Consider the following 21,606-nt stretch of genomic DNA (forward strand, 5'->3'; position numbering starts at 1 on the left):
ATCCCTGTGGAACACCAGTGGTCACAGACCTCCAGCCAGAATAAGTACCATTGACCACTGCCCTCTGTCTGCTATGGATGGACAAGTCAATTCTGAATCAAAATTGCCAATTCACCATGAATTTTTTGCATCTTATTCTTCTGGATAAACCTATCATGAGGGACATTGCCAAATGCCTTACTAAAATTGATGTAGACAATATCCACAGCTCTACCTACATCTATCACCCTTTGTCAACTCCTTGAAAAACTCAATCAAATTGTAAAACATGAATTGCCTGGCCCATAGCCATGCTGACTGTCTCTAATTAGGCCATGGTTTTCCCAATTTCTCATAAGTCCTAACCCTAAGAATCCTCTCCAGTAACTTCCTTATCATTGACTTGATCCTCACTAGCCTAAAGTTTCCAGAACCTTCCTCATCTCCCTTGTTGAATGTTGGGCTTTTATGTTGGGGGAAGAAGCATCAGTGCTGGTGATGCAAAAGGCTAAATAAACTCATCAAAAAGGCTGGATCCATCCTTGGCTACAACGCAGACTTTTTGAGTTAATGGTGGAGACGAGGTCACTAAACAGTTATCCATCATGGACAATCAGGCACACCCTCTCCACGAACTACTGAAAAAGCAGCGGAGCACCCATTCGAACAGACTCATTCAGCTCTGCTGTTGCAAGGTTTGTTACAGATGATCTTTCCTACCAAGTGCAATACACAAATATAACAGTTCATCTCTGTGTGACAGGAGAACACACAGAGACAATAGGCTCTATTTTATTATTTAATACATTATTATTGCACAGTGATGCACACTGGTAAAATATTGTTGTGTATATTATTATTCTGTACTTTATTATTAGCTAATATTATTGCTAAGTGTGTTTTTAAATGTTGCTGCTGTACCAAAATAATTTCCCACTTGAGATCAATAAAGTACTTATTATTATTATTAGAATGTGAATGGTAGACTCTTGGCATGATGGAATTGAGGGAAATGTGGGCAGGGTAAAAAGAGACACAAAACAAAATGCTGGAGGAACTCAGCAGGTCAAGTAGTGTCTGTGGGGCTGAAGGACGGACGAGTTTAGGGTAATGTTAGTGTTGGCTATGCTCGATGTTTGACATGGGTTTGGTAGGTTGTACATCCTATTCTCCGCTGGTTCACCCTCTTGATGATCCAGTTGTTGGCTGTTTATAAACCTCTGACAATATTTAATTTCTCTCCAGCTTGAAGGATCATTAGAGCAAGAGAAAAAAGTCAGGATGGATCTTGAAAGAGCAAAACGGAAGCGAGAGGGAGACCTGAGTGGGCTCCCTCACCTCCACCCCTCTGAACCTCAACACAGGTGCCCCTCAGGGCTGTGTACTAAGCCCCCTCCTTTACTCTCTGTATTCCCATGACTGTGTCACCACCCACAGCTCCAATCTGCTAATTAAAATTGCAGATGATACTACATTATTATCATTAATGATACTACATTGATTGTTACCAAATAATAACAGGGAAGAAGTCATCACCCTGGCACAGTGATGTCAAGGAAACAACCTCTCTCTCAATGTCGCAAAAACAAAGGAGCTGGTTGTGGATTACAGGAGGAATGGAGACAGGCTAATCCCTATTGATCAATGGATCTGGGGTTGAGAGGGTGAACAGCTTTAAATTCCTTGGCATACACATCACCAAGGATCTCACATGGTCTGTACATACCAGCTGTGTGGGGAAAAAAGTACAACAGTGTGGTTGAAGAAGTTTGGCATGAGTCCCCAAATCCCAATTACTTTCTACAGGGACGCAATTGAGAGCATCCTGACTGGCTGCATCACTGCCTGGTATGGAACTATACTTCCCTCAATCACAGGACTCTGCAGGGAGTGGTGAGGACAGCCCAGCACATTTGTGAATGTGAACTTCCCACTATTCAGGACATTTACAAAGACAGGTATGTAAAAAGGGCCCGAAGGATCATTGGGGAACGAGTCACCCCAACCACAGTCTATTCCAGCTGCTACCATCAAGGAAATGGTATCGCAGCATAAAAGCCAGGACCAACAGGCTCCAGGTGTCACGGTCTGGTCCATGAAGTCCGCGTTCTGGTTCATGGTCCGGTCTGTGGACTCTGGACTCTGGGTCTTCAGGCTGTCCCTTGTTTCAGTTGGGCTTAATCATAGGCACCTGATGCTCGTCTTGGGGCTGGGAATATAAGTGGCCCTGGGATCGAGTGTAGGTGCTGGTTTGTCTTGTCAGTTGAAAATCCTCGCCTCTGTGGGGTAAGTCAGGTCGTCTTTGTTGTTACCTTGTGGTTGGATCTGTCCTTCCTGTCCTTGCCTCCGTTGGGTAAGCCAGGCTGTCTTTGCTGTTATCCTGAGGTTGGACTGCTCCCTTCCCCTTTTTTCTGCAGCCCTTGGCCGGAGCCTCACCTGCTACCTTTCGCCTGGAACCTCGCCTGCATCCTCGCCTATTCTCGCAGTCAAGTTCTACTGCCGGAGTAAGACCGGAGCCTTGCTGTGTCCAGATAAGGAACCCACTTTCGTTGCTTGGAACTGTCTCTTTGTGTACTCGCCTTTGCTAGGTAGGTCCGGCTGTTTGCCGCTACTTTAGAACCATAGAACACTACAGCACAGTACAGGCCCTTCAGCCCTCCATGTTGTGCTGATCCATATAATCCTTAAAAAAGTACTAAACCCACACTACCCCATAACCCTCCATTTTTCTTTCATCCATGTGCCTGTCCAAGAGGCTCTTAAATACCCCTAGTGTTTTAGCCTCCACCACCATCCCTGGCAAGTCATTCCAGGCACTCACAACCCTCTGTGTAAAAGAACTTACCCCGATGTCTCCCCTAAACTTCCCTCCCTTAATTTTGTACATATGGCCTCTGGTGTTTGCTATTGGTGCCCTGGGAAACAGGTACTGACTATCCACCCTATCTATGCCTCTCATAGTCTTGTAGACCTCTGTCAAGTCCCCTCTCATTCTTCTACACTCCAAAGAGAAAAGTCCCAGCTCTGCAATCCTTGCTTCATATGACTTATTCTCCAAACCAGGCAACATCCTGGTAAATCTCCTCTGCACCCTCTCCATAGCTTCCACATCTTTCCTATAATGAGGTGACCAGAATTGAACACAATTCTCTAAGTGCGGTCTCACCAGAGATTTGTAGAGTTTCAACATGAGCTCTCTACTCTTGAACTCAATCCCCCTGTTAATGAAGCCTAGCATCCCAAAGGCCTTCTTAACTACCCTATCAACCTGTGCAGCAACATTGAGGGATGTATGGATTTGAACCCCAAGGTCCCTTTGTTCATCCACACTCTTAAGTAACTGACCATTATTCCTGCACTCAGTCTTCTGGTTTGTCCTTCCAAAATGAATTACCATACATTCGTCCGGATTGAACTCTGCAGCCTGCCCAACACTGCAGCCTGTCTATATCCTCTTGTAACCTTCAACAACCTACAGCTCCATCCACCACTCCTCCAATCTTCATGTCATCTGCAAACTTACTCACCCATCCTTCCGCCTCTACATCCAGGTCATTTATAAAAATCACAAGTAGCAGGGGTCCCAGGACAGATCCCTGCGGCACTTCACTAGTCACCGACCTCCAGGCAGAATACTTTCCTTCCACAACTACCCTCTGCTTTCTTCCTTTAAGCCAATTTTTTATCCAAACAACCAAGGTTCCACTTATTCCATGCCTCATGACTTTCTGGATGAGTCTCTCGTGAGGGACCCTGTCAAATGCCTTGCTAAAGTCCATGTAGACCACATCCACTGCCCTACCCTCATCAATTTCTTTTGTTACCTCTTCAAAAACCTCAATCAGGCTCGTGAGGCACAATCTCCCCTTCACAAAGCCATGTTGACTATCCATGAGTAGACTATACTTCTCCAAATGCTCGTAGATCCTTTCCAGTAGTTTGCATACCACCAACGTAGGACTCACTGGTCTGTAGTTCCCAGGTTTCTCCCTATTACCTTTTTTAAACAAGGGAACTACATTTGCCATTCTCCAGTCCTCTGGCACTTCCCCTGAAGCCAAAGAGGATTCAAAGGTCATAGCTAGTGCTCCTGCAATCTCTTCTCTCAATTCCCACAACAACCTGGGGTGTATCATATCCGGTCCTGGGGATTTATCAATCTTAATGTTTTTAAGAAGATCCAGCACTTCTTCCTTAATCTCCACATTGTCCAGCACACCAGCCCGCTCTACTTCGACCTCATCCTGATCAAGATCCTTTTCACTTGGAATACTGAAGCAAAATATTCATTTAGGACCTCCCCAACCTCCTCCGCTTCCAGGCACATGTTTCCCTCTTTATCCTTTAGCGGTCCCACCTTAGTTCTCGTCATCCTCCTATTCTTCACATACGCAGAGAACACCCTGGGGTTCTCCTTAATCCTACATGCCAAGGCCTTCTCATGCCCCCTTCGAGCTCTCCTAAGTCCTTTCTTTAGCTCCTTCCTAGCTACCCTATATTCCTCATAAGCCCCTCCTACTTCCTGCTTCTTATATGTAACATATGCTTCCTTTTTCCTCTTGATGAGTTGCCTCACATGTTTCGTCAGCCACGGTTCCCTTTTCCTACCATTTTTTCCTTGACTCAGTGGGACAAACCTATCCTGACCCCAGCTCAAGTGGTCCCTAAACTTCTTCCACATTACTTCTGTGCTTTCCCCTTTGAACATCTGTTATGTTTCCAATTTACTCTTGCTAGTTCCTGCCTCATCCCTTCAAAGTTAGCCCTTCCCCAGTTAAGCACTTTACCATTTCATCTGATTTTATCTCTTTCCATAGCTATGCTGAAGCTAAGGGAGTTGTGGTCACTCTCACCAAAATGCTCCCCCACCAGGAGGTCTGTCACTTGACCAGGTTCATTACCCAGAACTAGATCCAGTATAGCCTCTCCTCTCATCGGCCGGTCCACATACTGTGTCAGGAATCCTTCTTGAACACAGCTGACAAATTCAGCCCCATCTATCCCCCTTGCACTCAGGAGGTGCCAGTCAATATGATGGAAGTTGAAATCACCCATAACTACTACCCTGTATTTCCTGCACCATTCTAAAATCTGCCTGTTTATCTGCTCCTCGGTGTCTTGAGAGCTACTTGGGGGCCTATAGACTACTCCCAGCAGAGTGATTGATCCCTTCCTATTTCTGACTTCCACCCAGACTGACTCCGTGGACACTCCGTCTGCAGCATCCTCCCTTTCTATAGCTGTGATACTATCCCTGACCAGCAATGCCACTCCCCCCTCCACTTTTCTACCTCCCATCCTATTCCTTTTAAAACACCTGAACCCCAGGACCTGCATCATTCAATTCTGCCCTTCCTCCAACCAAGTTTCAGTAACAGCCACAATATCATAGTTCCACATACTAATCCATGCTCTAAGTTCATCCTCCTTGTTTCTAATACTCCCAGCATTGAAATAGACACATTTCAACCCCTTTAATTGGCTACGATTATGTTCTGTCCCCTGTCTGTCCTTCCTCATCAGCTCAGAACTGTTAGCATCATGCCCTTGTCCTTCTACCTTAATCCCTGCACTCACATTCTGATTCCCACCCCCTGCCAAACTAGTTTAAACCCTCCCCAACAGCTCTATTAAACCTGCCCGCCAGGATATTCGTCCCCCTAGGATTCAAGTGCAACCTGTCCTTTTTGTACAGGTCACACCCGCCCCAAAAGAGGTCCCAATGATCCAAAAATCTGAATCCCTGCCCCCGCTCCAATTCCTCAGCCACGCATTTATCCTCCACCTCATTCTATTCCTATTCTCACTGTCGCGTGGCACAGGCAGTAATCTCAAGTTTACTACCTTTGAGGTCTTGCTTTTCAACTTCCTTCCTAACTCCCTGTAGTCTTCTTTCAGGACCTCTTCCCTTTTCCTACCTATGTCATTGGTACCAATATGTACCACAACCTCTGGCTGTTCTCCCTCCCACCGCAGGATATCTTGGATGCGATCAGAAACATCCCGGACCCTGGCACATGGGAGGCAAACTACCATCCGACTTTCTTTCCTGTGTCCACAGAATCACCTGTCTGAACCCCTGACTATGGAGTCACCTATCACTACTGCCTTCCTCTTCCTTCCCCTACCCTTCTGAGCCACAGGGCCAGACTCTGTGTCAGAGGCAAGGCCACTGTCGCTTCCCCCAGGTATGCTGTCCCCCCCCAACAGTACTCAAACAGGAGTATTTATTGTCAAGGGGTATAGCCACAGGAGTACTCTCTAGTACCTGATTCTTCCCCTTCCCTCTCCTGACTGTGACCCATTTCTCTGTCCCCCATGGCCCTGGAGTGACCACCTGTTGGTAACTCCTCTCTAGCACCTCCTCACTCTCCCTGACCAGACGAAGGTCATCGAGCTGCAGCTCCAGTTCCCTAACGCGTTCCCTTAGGAGTTGCATCTCGATGCACCTGGTGCAGATGTGGCTGTCCGGGATGCTGGGAGACTCCAGGACCTCCCACATCTGACACCGACCACAGAAAACTGGCCTCACACACATACTACCTCCTTCTGCAATCAACAACTGCCTCACCTTGTCCTGTTACCACCGAAGCCCATGGAGCCAAAGCCCTTTCACTCTGCTGCCTCTCACTATGCTGCCCGCTCCCAACGCTTCCTACTGGATATGGCTGCCTTCGTTTTAAACTGTTCACACTCAACTGGCTGACATCACGCACCTGCGCAATCTGGCCTCTCTCTTCCCCCAAGAACTCAAAATTTCTTCCCGCTGGAAATCCTTTGGTGCTCTCCGGCTGTTTTCTTGTTCCAAATCTTGAGTTGGAACTGTCTCTGTGTCCACGCCTTTGCTAGGTAGGTCCAGCCGTTTGCCGCTACCTAGTGTTGGGAACCATCTCAACGTGTTCAGCTTTCTGTGTATGAGTCGCAGCCCTACGTCCTGTTCCCAAGGAGGTGTCCCGGCTCTGCGTTCCGCGTTCCTGTCTCCCAAGACCAAGGCTCTGTATTCTGCGTTCCAGTCTCCCAAGACCAAGTCTGAGCTTCATGTCCTCATCCAGCCTAGGAGTCCCGCGTCCTGCCCCCATGTCCAATCCTGTTGCCTTGCCACGTCTTGTCCTTGCCTAAATCCAGAGTCCGAGCCCAAGTCAAGACCCAGGTTCCGGGTCCCTGTCCAGTCTCTGGCCCAGAGTCCTTGTCCAGGTTCCAAGTTCCCAGTTCCTAGTTCCTCGTCCAGGTCCCGCTTTCCTATTCTAGTCCAGGGCCTGTGTCTTGTCCAGCGTCGTTTCTTCCCCACCTCCCTTGCTTTCTTGACTCACCGAGTCCTGTTCCTAGTACTTCAGTGTCTGTGTCTTGCATTTGGGTCCGTTCTCAATGCCCACCTTATGACAGCGGGACAGCTTCTTCCACCAGGCCATCAGAGTGATTAATTCACGCTGACACTACTGTATTTCTATGTTATATTGACTGTCCTGTTGTATATACTGAACTATTTATTACAAATTACTATAAATTGCACATTACACATTCAGACGGAGACATTATGATTTTTACTCCTCATGTGTGAAGGATGTAAGAAATAAAGCCAATTCAATTTAATTCTGTCTTCTATGTGCAAGCTAATTCTGAATTCAAACAGCTGCGGACCCCTTGCACCTCAATCTTCTGGATTAGCCTCCCATGAGGGACATTGTCAAACACCTCTCCAAGATCCATGTAGAACATCCGCTGCCTTACCCTCATCAATCTCTCGTTAGCTTGTCAAAAAACTCAATCAAGTTGTAAAGGCACAACCTGCATCCACAAAGTCATGCTGGCTGTCCCTAATTAGGCCATGGATTTCCAAGTGCTCATATATCCTATCACTAAGAATTTTCTCCAGCAGTTTCCCTATAACTGACGTGAGACTCACCGGTCTACAGTTCCCAGGATTTTCCCTTAAATCGAGGTATAACATTTAGTTACAAAGGGGTACAATAGTGGGGCTGAAAAAAAATGGGTCAGCCATGATGCAATGGCTGAGCATCTTGATGGGACAAATGACCTAATTCACTACTGTACCTTATGGTCTCGCGGTTTGGTTTGGGTTGTTCAAAGGTCTGGGACGATTTACTGGGGTTCAAGTTTTGGAGAACAAGGTCAGGACCGGGTCTTGAGCTTCAGAGCCTGATGACCTGCTAGGCTCAAGATATAGGGATGGGGAAGGAGGTCAAGGTTACGGTTCAAGGTGTGGGATACCGGGTCTGGGAGCCGACAATTGAGCCAAGGGTTTAGGACATAGGATTTTGTCTTGAAGACTAGGAGGTCAGGGTTTGGGACTGAGGGACAGAAGTTCAGGGTTTGGGGCTGGGAGTTCAGGGTTAGGTGTTTCAGATAAAAGACTGGGTGTTCAAGGCTTGGGAATGGGAGTCAGGATTTGGGATTAGGGCTGGGTGTTCAGGATTTGAGATTGGGGAACAGATTGGGGAATTGAGGGTTTGGGTTTGGCAGTTAAGGATTTAGGTTTGGGGGTGTGAGTCAGGGTTTGGGTACAGGGGCCGGGAGTTCAGGGTTTGGGATCAGGCCGGGAGTTCAGGGTATCGGGTGGAGGTGCTGGGAGTTCAGGGTCTGGGATCAGGGTGGCAGTTAAGGGTTTTGAATTGGTGTTGGGAGCTCAGGGTTTGGGATCGGGGTGGGAGTTCAGGGTTTGGGATCGGGGTGGGAGTTCAGGGTATCGGGTCGTGGCAGGGAGTTCAGGGTAACGGGTTGAGGTGCCGAGAGTTCAGGTTTTGGGATTGGTGCTGGGAGTTCAGGGTTTGGAGTCAGTGCCGAGAGATCAGGGTTTGGGATTAAGGTGGAAGTTCAGGGTATTGGGTTGAGGTGCCGGGAGGGGTCCAGGTGGGGTCTCACCAGGGCCCTGTACAGCTGCAGAAGGACCTCTTTACTCCTATACTCAATTCCTCGTTATAAAAGCTAGCATGCCTTTAGCTTTCTTCACTGCCTGCTATACCTGCATGCTTGCTTTCATTGACTGATGTACAAGAACACCTAGATCTCGTTGTACTTCCCCTTTTCCTAACTTGACTCCATTTAGATAGTAATCTGCCATCCTGTTCTTGCAACCAAAGTGGATAACCTCACATTTATCTACATTAAACTGCATCTGCCATACATTTGCCCACTCACCCAACCTGTCCAAGTCACCCTGCATTCTCATAACATCCTCCTGACATTTCACACTGCCACCCAGCTTTGTGTCATCAGCAAATTTGCTAAAGTTACTTTTAATCCCTTCATCTAAATCATTAATGTATATTGTAAACAGCTGCGGTCCCAGCACCGAACCTTGCGGTACCCCACTGGTCACAGCCTGCCATTCCGAAAGGGACCCGTTAATCGCTACTCTTTGTTTCCTGTCAGCCAGCCAATTTTCAATCCATGTCAGTACTCTGCCCCCAATACCATGTGCCCTAATTTTGCCCACTAATCTCCAATGTGGGACCTCATCAAAAGTTTTCTGGAAGTCCAGGTACACTACATCCACTGGCTCTCCCTTGTCCATTTTCATAGTTACATCCTCAAAAAACTCCAGAAGATTAGTCAAGCATGATTTTCCCTTCATAGATCCATGCTGACTTGGACCGATCCTTCTACTGCTATCCAAATGTGTTGTAATTTCCTCCTTTATAATTGACTCCAGCATCTTTCCCACCACTGACGTCAAGCTAATTGGTCTATAATTCCCTGTTTTCTCTCTCCCTCCTTTCTTGAAAAGTGGGACAACATTAGCCACCCTCCAATCAGCAGGAACTGTTCCTGAATCTATAGAACATTGGAAAATGATTACCAATGCATCCACGATTTCTAGAGCCACCTCTTTAAGTACCCTGGGATGCAGACCATCAGGTCCCGGGGACTTATCAGTCTTCAGACTCAACAGTCTATCCAACACCGTTTCTTGCCTAATATAAATTTCCTTCAGTTCATCCTTTACCCTAGTTCCTTTGGCCACTATTACATCTAGGAGATTGTTTGTGTCTTCCCTAGTGAAGACAGATCCAAAGTACCTGTTCAACTCATCTGCCATTTCCTTGTTCCCTATAATAAATTCACCAGTTTCTGTCTTCAATGGCCCAATTTTAGTCTTAACTATTTTTTTCCTATTCACATACCTAAAGAAGCTTTTACTATCCTCCTTTATATTCTTGGCTAATTTACCTTCGTACCTCATTTTTTCTTGGCGTATTGCCTTTTTTGTTATCTTCTGTTGCTCTTTAAAAGCTTCCCAGTCCTCTGGTTTCCAGCTCATCTTTGGTATGTTATACTTCTTCTCTTTTATTTTTATACAGCCCTTTACTTCCCTCGTCAGCCACGGCTGCCCTTTACTCCCCTTAGGATCTTTCTTCCTCTTTGGAATGAACCGATCCTGCACCTTCTGCATTATTCCCAGAAATACCTGTCATTGTTGTTCCACTGTCTTCCCTGCTAGGGTATTGTTCCATTGAACTTTGGCCAGCTCCTCCCTCATAGCTCCATAGTTCCCTTTGTTCAAGGTGTTCAAGGAGTTCAGGGTATCGGGTTGAGGTGCCGGAAGTTCATGGTTTGGGATCGGATGGGAATTCAGGGTTTGGGATCGGGGTGGGAGTTCAGGGTATCGGGTTGAGGTGCCGAAAGTTCAGGGTGTTGGATCGAGGTGTCAGGAGTCAGGGTTTGGGATCGGGGTGGGAGTTCAGGGTTTGGGATTGGGGTGGGAGTTCAGGGTATCGGGTCGAGGACGGGAGTTCAGGGTTTGGGATCAGGGCCGGGAGTTCAGGGTTTGGGATCGGGGTGTGAGTTCAGGGTTTGGGATCGGGGTGTGAGTTCAGGGTTTGGGATCGGGATGTGAGTTCAGGGTTTGGGATCGGGATGTGAGTTCAGGGTTTGGGATTGGTCCTTACGGGAGTTCAGGGTTTGGGATCGGGATGTGAGTTCAGGGTTTGGGATCTGGGTGTGAGTTCAGGGTTTGGGATCGGGGTGTGAGTTCAGGGTTTGGGATCGGGATGTGAGTTCAGGGTTTGGGATCGGGATGTGAGTTCAGGGTTTGGGATCGGGATGTGAGTTCAGGGTTTGGGATCGGGATGTGAGTTCAGGGTTTGGGATCGGTCCTTCCGGGAGTTCAGGGTTTGGGATCGGGATGTGAGTTCAGGGTTTGGGATCGGGATGTGAGTTCAGGGTTTGGGATCGGGATGTGAGTTCAGGGTTTGGGATCGGGATGTGAGTTCAGGGTTTGGGATCGGGATGTGAGTTCAGGGTTTGGGATCGGTCCTTCCGGGAGTTCAGGGTTTGGGATCGGGGTCGAGGTGCCTGTGGTCCCGGGGCGGGTTTGAGCTTAGTCCCCGGTGCTTGTGACGTGTGATGACCTTAGCAGCCTCGTGCCCGCATGGCTGCCGACAAAGTCGGCGGGAAGAGGGAGCGGCTCAGCGATGCAGCCAGGTGAGGAGGTGGGTGCGGGGCCATAGAAAGAGAAGGGGCGGGGCAGAGCTGTGGAAGCAGCCAATGGCAGGACGATCCTTGGGAAACCCGGCGAATGGGAAGCGTCGGGGCGGTGAGTAGGGCGGAACCAGTGGGGTGGAGATGGCAAATGGGCTGCGGTTGTTCGGTAAGGGATGAGGAGGCGATCATTGAGGGGAGAGTGCTAGGGCTGGTGCCTGAGCAGGAGGGCGTCCTACCTCAGCAAGTGACCGAGCAAGTTTCTGTTTACTAACGTTTGCAATCTGGAAGAAGCGAGAGTTACTAAGATTTTTTCAAGAAAGAGGAAGAAAACAAGGGCAGTCAGCCGTAGATAGGGCTATGTGAGCGACAAAGATGAGGAAAGGCGGGTGATGGACGAATGGTTTCTGAGTGAGTTTGGGTGGAGGAGAGATGGTGGCACACGTGAAGGGCTGGAGTTCTGTGGCCAGTAAATGTCTAAGGTGGAAGTGTGCCAGGTACTTGTAGGAGAAGCAAAAGGTTCTGTCTTGGAATTGCTCCCTACAAATGATTTTCAATCATTACCAGTTATCCGAACTATTTCTAAAGTCCTGGTGAGGCTCTGTCCGCGGTTGCGCCATTTCGAGATACTAAACCATGACAACCTGACAAACGCTGTTCCCACCCCCACATCTCTGGCCCAGCTTTCAAGAAAGGGATGCGAGTTTGCCACTCCATCCTGCTCCACTATTCCATGGGGTCATGGCTGCTGCTCTCCACCGGCCGTTTTCCCTTACACTTGAGTCCCTTACTGATTAAGAAATCAAAATCTATCTAGTCCAATAAGATCATCACTTATTCTCCTAAACTCCACTGAATGGATTCCCAATCAGTTTAACCATTCCTTGTAGAAATTTTCCTTATCCCAAATCATCCCAGTGAACCTTCTCATAAGGTCTTTCCTTAAAATGGGATATTGAACTTCGAGAAAAGATTAAGACATTTAGAGGGTGTTTGAGAGGCATTTAGACAGGGATGTGGACAGACAGGGAACTGACCATTTGTGGACCAATATGCAATTTAAATTGGCATTATGATCGGTACATACATGATTGGCTGATCAGCCTGTTCCTGACTGTACTGATCTAAGTCCTGCTGATATAGTCTCACTAGTGCCATTTCAGTGTAATAAACGCTTAAACTCCAACCCCCTGAAAACAGGGCATACGGACCAATGATGGAGGGGGCATTGGTGGTTTCCAAAAGTGATATGGGGAACAACAGTTGTTTTGCAGTAGCTGTTTAGGGTCTGGAACACACTGCTGGGGTAGTTAACCCTAATGCACACTATTGGAACGGGAACTGAACAAATAGTTGAAAGAAAAAGGAATGCAGGCATGTGCGGAAGGGGCAGGAAATAGTTTTGACTGGTATGTCCTTGTACAAAGTCAGCACAAACTGGATGAGCTCGTTATCAATACGTTACCTGGAATTCACAAAAAAATTCTGCTCTAGTAACCGAAATCACAGATTGGATCAGAACCCCTCTGTTTTAAGGCAGGAATTCTGCCAATCCGGAATTCTGTGGAATAGACTGGTCTATTGGGGGTCAATGTGATGTCCCTATATGGCTCTCAGAAATGGGCCCATGAATTCAGCAGGTGATTCGCACAAAGGTTTTGATACATTGGTAAGGTGCTCCCACTGTAACAATCTTTTCCAATTGGCTTTGATGGTGTATTTCAGATAATGTCCGTGTCTCCTCATCACCCGTCTTTCACCAAGACTCTGAGCCATTTGTTTATATCAGTAAATCCACGCCATCACGTGACGGAGCGCTGCTCTGTTCCAGTGATTCACACAGCTCCGGGGAAGAAATAGAAAGTCCAAAGTCTGCGGAGCCCTCAGCCAGGCCAGGACCACCACAGCAGAGACCCTGTCCACAGGATGATCATGACTGGGTGTGCATCCACCCTTCAAACTGCTACAGTTCCTGTACATGCGGCATTCTTCTACAGTCTGCCATTTTCCCAGATACATTACTGGCCTGCGCTCAAACATCAGTGTCAGGGAAGTGCGGAACAGAAAGACAGACACAAAATGAATACTGCTTGCAAAAGACCAGCGGGTGCGATACTGACGACGGGGAGACGGGCCCTTTGTGTAGGTGTGAAGGCTGCAGTGGACCCCGCCACTATGAAACTGTGGAACGACCGTGTTCCCCACAACATGACCCGGAGTTTCCCACCTGCCCCAAAGTAACGACCCTGGCGGTTACCCAGCACTCGCGCGAAATGACCAAGTCTCCGCTCGGGATGAAGGGTGGCTGCAGTTTGTTCGGTATGGGAACTGACAGCGATAAGAGTGGGGAACAGGGCGGGCGAGAGTCCAAGCGCAGCAGCCACGGGGATGATCTCTATCTCCGCGAGATGGATGAAATGGGAATCACTTGTTTGTCCTACAACCCATCGGCGTTGACCTCGAGAACCTTTGCTGATGATTTCTGCAGGCTTGCCGGGAGACACAGTGCAAGGAAAGAACGACGGCCACACTGTCAGGTAAGTGTAACCCCTGAAAGCTGCATTAAACTTCTATTTGGGTATCGCGTCTGGAACTTAAAGAAAGGAGTGTCAATTGCAGAGGCCATTGAGGATTGACAGCGATCATAGCTGCGGGGGCGTCGCCACGGGAGCCTGGAAGTCGGAAGGTGGAAGGGTGCGCAAGAGTGGCGGGACAAGCGTGCAGTTCCCCAGAGATAACTCCTCCTGGCTAAACTCCGCCACTCGGGACAAGCTGAGAGAATTTCCCTGTCCCGGAAAGAGACAGTCGAGGAATAAACCTGTCATTCCAGGGTTCCACAAGCAAGGGTGCGAGGGTGCAGATCCAATCGGCCTCGGCCCGTTTCTTAGGGAGGATACGTGGTGGCGGAGCCGGCTGGTAGGAGGGGCGTACCCACAGAGTGGAGCCGAACCCCGGCTCAGGGCAGAGCGATGCACTAGGAAAACGGACGATATCTACATTTACGAAGTGGATGACACTGGGACTTCGAGTCTGTTTTACAAACAACGCCCGAGTTCGTGCGGCGTCTCGGATAACGACGGTAATCTGTGCGGTAAAAAGGGCCACCACAAGGTAAGAGGTCCGCGGGTGATGCTGAATAAAGCTGGAATGGAGGGGAGAGAGGCCTTGATAACAATAGCGGCGGGGTCGATCAGCCAGAGAGTGAAGCGGCTGGTTCGGGGGGTACAACAGGGGAATTCTCAGCGACTTAACTCATTTCGGTACGCGAATCACCAAATAAATTCTCTAAAGCAGGATCTCGCTGCCTCAAGGAACGTTTCCGGGGCTGTTTTCCCTTTCAGGGTTAAACTCTCCGGGCAGACGGCGGGGAATAGGTCGGCATGGTCGCAGTGTAGGGGCGAGGGACTGAGCAGGTCGCTCTATTGGAGGCAGCATGGACTCGACTGGCCTGTTAGCCCCCGATTCTGTAAATGAGGGTTTAATTTAAAACTCAGAGTCCCGTGGGGTGTCAGTCTGAGAAGGCTGAGAATATGTGCTTTCCAAGGGAACGAGAGGCTGTGGGTTTGAAGCACAGAATCATCCGTGACCGTCCTGAGCGGTGGAACCGGCTCAAGGGACCGAATAACACACTCCCGCCCGCGGCTGTTAGGCAGATGCTGGGCAGGAGAACATTACCCCATTATTTCACAATTCAGTGCGTAAGTGTGAGTGAGTGAGAGAGAGTGAGTGTGTGTGTGTGTGTGTGTGTAGGTGTATGTGTATATACGTACGTGTGTGTTTAGGTATGTGTGTGTAGGTATGTAGGTGTATGCATGTGTGTAGGGGTGTGTGTACGTTTGTAGGTGTGCGTATGTGTGTGTACGTGTGTGTGCACGCGTGCGTTAATAACTGAATGAATGTGAAATCTGTTTTGTGTTTATAACTGATATACTCCAGATACATACTCCACTTTTAAAAACCTACAGAGAGCAACTTACAGAATCATTAGAAGGGAAAAGATGAAATATGAAAGCTATAGCAAACAATATCAAAGGGGATAGTAAAATCTTTTTCAAATATGTAAAAAATAAAAGAGAGATAAGAGTGGATGTAAGACTGCTAGAAAATGACAGGGGACAAGGAGATGGCAGATGAACTAAATGAATATTTTGCATCAGTCTTTACTGTGGAAGACACTGGCAGTTGACAGATATTAAAGGGTGTGAGAGAAGAGAAGTGAATGCAGTTACTATAACAAGGGAGAAAGTGTTCAAAAAGCTGAAAGACTCTAGGGTACATAAGTCACCTAGACTAGATGAATTGCAACCTAGGGTTCTGAAAGAGATAGCAGTACAGATTGTGGAGGCATTAGTAATGATCTTTCAAAAATCATTTGACTCCAGCATGGTTCCAGAGGACTGGAAAATTGGAAATATTACTCCACTCTAAGGAAGGGGAAGGCAGCAGGAAGGAAATTATAGACCAGTTAGTCTGACCTCAGTGGTTGGGAAGATGTTTGAGTCATTTGTTAAGGATGAGGTTATGGAGTACTTGGTAACACAGAACAAGATAGGACAAATTCAGCATGGTTTCCTTAAGGAAAAATCCTGCCTGACGAACCTGTTGGAATTCTTTGAGGAGATTACACGTCAAGTAGATAAAGGGAATGCAATGGATGTTGTATATTTGGACAATCTACAGATCTACTACTCTCTGACTAAAAAAATTCCTCCTTATTTGTTCTAAAGGGTCATCCCTCAATTTTGAGACTGTGCCTTCCAGATTCTGGATACCCCCATCAGAGAAAACATCCTCTCCACATCCACCCTATCTGGTCCTTTCACCATTCAGTAGATTTCAATGAAATTCCCCCACCCCCCCATATCCTTATAAATTCCAGTGAGCACAGGCCCAAAGCTGTGGCTGTGTGCATACATCTACTGATGCTTCTGGACACATCATCAGTGATGTTCCTGGAATCATTGGGTGTTTCGGGTCTTTCAAACACTCCCGCCAAACACTCCTCATGTTGTACAAGGTATTGGTGAGGCCAAATTTGGAGTATTGTGTACAGTTCTGGTCACTGAATCATAGGAAAGATGTCATCAAAATAGAGAGAGTACAGAAGAGATTTACTAGGATGTTACCTGGGTTTCAGCACCTAAGTTATAGAGAAAGGTTGAACAAGTTAGGTCTTTATTCTTTGGAGCGTAGTAGGTTGAGGGGGGTCTTGACAGAGGTATTTAAAATTATGAGGGGGATAGATAGAGTTGATGTGGATAGGTTTTTCCCATTGAGAGCAGGGGAGGTTCAAACAAGAGGACATGAGTTGAGAGTTGGGGGACAAAAGTTTAGGGGTAACACGAGGGGGAACTTCTTTACTCAGAGAGGTAGCTGTGAGCTTCCAGTAGAAGTGGTAGCGGCAGGTTCGATATTGTCATTTAAAGTAAAATTGGATAGGTATATGGACAGGAAAGGAATGGAGGGTTATGGGCTGAATGCAGTTCGGTGGGACTAGGTGAGAGTAAGCGTTCGGCACAGACCAGAATGGCCGAGATGGCCTGTTTCTGTGCTGTAATTGTTATATGGCTATATGTTAACCCCTTCATTCCTTGTGAACCTCCTCTGGACTCTCTCCAATGACAACACATCCTTTCTGAGATATGGGGCCCAAAACTGTTGACAATACTCCGTGTGGCCTGACTAGTGTCTTATAAAGCTTCAGCATTATCTTCTTGCTTTTACATGCTATTCCCCTTGAAATAAAAGCCAACATTGCATTTCCCTTCTTTACCACAGACTCAACCTGTGTATTAATTTTCTGGGAGTCGTGTACAAGGACTCCTAAGTCCCTCCGCACCTCTGATGTTTGACCCTTCTCCCCATTTAGATAATAGTCCACACTATTGCTCCTTTTACCAAAATGTATCACCATACATTTCCCAACAGTTTATTCCATCTGCCGCTTTTTTGCCCAATCTTCCGATTTCTTTAAGTCCTGCTGCAATCGCAGTGCTTCCTCAGCACTGCCTACATCTTCACTTATCTTTGTTTCATCTGCAAACTTGCCACAAAACCATCAATTCCATTATCCAAGTCATTGATAAACAATGTGAAAAGTAGTGGTCCCAATACTGACCCGAGGAACACCACTAGACACCAGCAGCCATCCTGAAAAGGTCCCCCTTTATTCTCACTCACTGTCTCCTGCCTGTCAGCCATTCCACTATCCATGCCAGTATCTTTCCTGTAGCACCATAGGATTTCATCTTGTTGACGAGGGTAAGGCAGTGGATGTAGTCTATATGGACTATGTTGACGAGGGTAAGGCAGTGGATGTAGTCTATATGGACTTCAGCAAGGCCTTTGACAAAGTTCCACATGGAAGGTTAGTTAAGAAGGTTCAGTCGTTAGGTATTAATGCTGGAGTAATAAAATGGATTCAACAGTGGCTAGATGGGAGATGCCAGAGAGTAGTGGTGGATAATTGTTTATCGGGATGGAGGCCGGTGACTAGCGGGGTGCCTCAGGGATCTGTTTTGGGCCCAATGTTGTTTGTAATATACATAAATGATCTGGATGATGGGGTGGTAAATTGGATTAGTAAGTATGCTGATGATACTAAGGTAGGAGGTGTTGTGGATAATGAGGTGGGTTTTCAAAGCTTGCAGGGAGATTTATGCCGGTTAGAAGAATGGGCTGAACGTTGGCAGATGGAGTTTAATGCTGAGAAGTGTGAGGTTCTACATTTTGGCAGGAATAATCCAAATAGAACATACAGGGTAAATGGTAGGGCATTGAGGAATGCAGTGGAACAGAGAGATCTAGGAATAACAGTGCATAGTTCCCTGAAGGTGGAGTCTCATGTAGATAGGGTGGTGAAGAAGGCGTTTGGAACGCTGGCCTTTATAAATCAGAGCATTGAGTACAGAAGTTGGGATGTAATGTTAAAATTGTACAAGGCATTGGTAAGGCCAAATTTGGAATATTGTGTACAGTTCTGGTCACCGAATTATAGGAAAGATATCAATAAATTAGAGAGAGTGCAGAGACGATTTACTAGGATGTTACCTGGGTTTCAGCACTTAAGTTACAGAGAAAGGTTGAACAAGTTAGGTCTCTATTCATTGGAGCGTAGAAGGTTGAGGGGGGATTTGATCGAGGTATTTAAAATGTTGAGAGGGATAGATAGAGTTGACGTGAATAGGCTGTTTCCATTGAGAGTAGGGGAGATTCAAACGAGAGGACATGATTTGAGAGTTAGGGGGCAAAAGTTTAAGGGAAACACGAGGGGGTATTTCTTTACTCAGAGAGTGATAGCTGTGTGGAATGAGCTTCCTGTAGTAGTAGTAGAGGCCAGTTCAGTTGTGTCATTTAAGGTAAAATTGGATAGGTATATGGACAGGAAAGGAGTGGAGGGTTATGGGCTGAGTGCGGGTAGGTGGGACTAGGTGAGATTAAGAGTTTGGCACGGACTAGGAGGGCCGGAATGGCCTGTTTCCGTGCTGTGATTGTTATATGGTTATAAGCAGCCTCATGTGTGGCACCTTATCAAATGCCTCCTGAAAAAATCAAGTGACATCCACTGCCTCTTCTTTGACAAGCCTGCTTGTTATTTCTTCGAAGAACTCTAACAGATTTGTTAGGCGAGATTTCCCTTCACAGAAACCACGCTGACTTTGACTAATTTTATCATTAGTCTCCATGTACCTTGAATCCTCGTTCTTAATAATAAACCCAACACTTTTCCAACCACTGAGGTTAGGCTAACTGGCCTATAACTTCCTTTCATTTGCCTTCCTCTCTTCTTAAAGAGTGGAGTGATATTTGCAATCTTGCAGTCCTCTGGGACCATGCCAGAATCAAGTGATATCTGAAAGATCATGACCAATGCATCCATTATGCTGATACAATTGTATATCTATGTTATACTGACTGTCTGTTGTACATACTATTTATTATAAATGACCATAAATTGTACATTGCACACTTAGATGGAGACGTAACGTAAAGATTTTTACTCTTCTCTCTCTCACCTTATCTCCTTGCCTGCCCTCCACCTGCCTCTGGTACTGTACCCCCCTTTTCTTTCTTCCAAGGTCTTCTGTTCTCTCTGATTCGATTCCCCTTTGTCAGCCGTGTCTCTTTCACCAATCGACTTCCCAGCTGTTTACGTCATCCCCTCCCCCTGGTTTCACCTGTCACCGAGTGTTTCTCCCTCCCCTCATCCCACTTTTTAACCCTACATCTTTTTTTCTCCAGTCCTGCTGAAGAGTCTCAGCCCAAAACATCAACTGTGCTCTTTTCCATAGATGCTGCCTGGCCTGCTGAGTTCCTCCAGTATTTTGTGTGTTGCTGGGATTTTCAGCTTCTGCAGACTTCCTCTTGTTTGGGACAGTATCCTTCTCAGCCTCGGCAAATCAGATGCTCATGTTGTGAGAGTGTCTACCTCAATTACCCTTTAAGGCAGAGTGTTCCAGATTCCAGTTAGGTCTTCCACAGATCCCCTGTAACCCTCCTACTCCTCAGCCTAACCAATGCCACATGGTTTTAGATAGTTCTGCTATGGGAAGTGTTTCTTGCCATCTACCCCATCTGTGACCCTCATTGGTTTAAACTGCTGTCAGGTCCTACCTCCATGTCCCCCACCCCTCCATGCACACTTGCAGTCCAAGGAAACAAGCCCACCTTATCCAGCCCTCCTCATAACTGAAGTCCTCCTGAGCTGCCGTGGATGAACTGAGCAGAAGAGTCCCTTTCTGGGCAGTACAACTTAAGGGAAGGCTGATTTCAACACAGAGTAGTTTGGAAGCTGCTACCTACAGGTAGGTCTGCCATGTGGGAACCTTTACAAAGTAAAATCGTGAACAGCCCATCAAGTGAACCAGGAGCTCAAACATTGCGATGGCACAGCAGTTGGCAAGTTGATTTGCTACACCGCAGCTCCAGCGGGCCAGGTTCAATCCTGTCTTCAGGTGTTGTCTCTGTGGAGTCTACACGTTCTCTGTGACTACCTGGGTTTCCTCCCCACATTGGATGGACGAGCTGTCTGCTGTCAATTGACCCTAATGTAGGCTGAGTATGTAGGGGTCATTGTGAATCAAAGTGGCAGAGCCTAACTGAGGACTTAACTGTGTTCTAGAGAGAGTGGGAGAGGGGGGAGAGAGAGGGGGAGGGAGACTGTGACTGTAACTGTAGAATTTGGGGAAGGGTTGCTGAAATTCTACAATATAGCCTTTAAAAGGGAATGGGTTTTAGATGTTTTATCAGACTTAAAGGTGGATAAATCTACATGGACTGATGCTAGGAGTCAAGGGATGAGATTGCTGGGTCTTTGCCAGAGATTAAGTCTTCACTGGTCACATGCGAGATACCAGATGACTGGAGAGGAGCAATTGTAGTTGGGTGACAGGAATAAACCAGGTAATTGCCCGCCAGTGAGTCAACAATACAGTATATCAAAAACATCTGAGGGTCTAGGTTAATTTACACTTGGAAAGGCGGGGGTTAATTTAAGTTAGGGGAAGATGCGTCTGACCAAATTAAATGAATTTTCAAAGAGATAGCTAAATGTATTGATGATGTAGTATACTTGGATATCAATAAGGATCCACATTGGAGACCAATCCAAAACATTATAATACATGGGATCCAGGGTAAATTGACAAACCAGATCAAATAACTGGGAGCAGTAGGAGACAGAGAGTCAAGTGAGAGGTGGGCAGGGTTGTTTTTGTTATAGGAAGCCTGGGACTGCTGGTGTGACTTGAGTGAAATACCTGTAGCTGGACAGAGGAAACTGCAATGTCTTTCTCTCAGTCACATACATATACAGTCAGAGGGGTAAGAGAGAGATTTGTTCAGTGCTACATATGCAGAAGCCTGGATCTGCACTACACAGTAAAGGACAGAGAAGGAGGAAGACATGCATAGATGCATCCAGCTTCACAGACAGAGGGAGCAAGAATGTAATAGATGCAGTCACACACTGACTGGGGCCCTTGCACAGAGACAGAGAGAGAGAGGAGCAATATCACATAGGAGGGGTAAGACTGTGAGAGTAATGCACACCCTTTCTCACACACACAGGGTGAGGGAAAAGAGCGTTTTTCAAGGAGAGGAGGGGTGGAGAAACAAGTGCAGCTGCATTCATGCATACAGTGGGGAAAAACTCACACAAAGGGAGAGAAGTGTGCAGTGTCACAGAAA

The 21,606-nt window shown here is 47.0% G+C and overlaps 1 protein-coding gene across 6 annotated transcripts in view; it reads left to right on the forward strand.

The window, feature by feature from the left end:
* The first annotated feature begins 13,283 nt into the window (after positions 1–13,283).
* Positions 13,284–21,606, forward strand: part of LOC140736305 (uncharacterized) — a 37,838-nt gene continuing 29,515 nt past the window's right edge. For 2 of the 6 annotated variants that reach the window (XR_012100920.1, XR_012100919.1), the window contains exons 1-3: positions 13,284–13,955; positions 14,038–14,529; positions 19,710–20,222. Coding sequence is in view for 4 of the 6 variants with exons in the window: in XM_073062295.1 (XP_072918396.1) it covers positions 13,692–13,955; positions 14,038–14,529; positions 19,497–19,514 (774 nt within the window). In the remaining 2 variants the exon portion in view is untranslated. Of the gene's footprint in view, positions 13,956–14,037; positions 14,530–19,496; positions 19,671–19,709; positions 20,223–21,606 lie in introns of those variants that run through there. The other 4 variants (XM_073062296.1, XM_073062294.1, XM_073062295.1 and 1 more) reach the window with 3 other exon arrangements.

This window comes from Hemitrygon akajei, chromosome 11, assembly GCF_048418815.1.
Source record: "Hemitrygon akajei chromosome 11, sHemAka1.3, whole genome shotgun sequence".
In the NCBI taxonomy this organism is placed as follows: Eukaryota; Metazoa; Chordata; class Chondrichthyes; order Myliobatiformes; family Dasyatidae; genus Hemitrygon; species Hemitrygon akajei.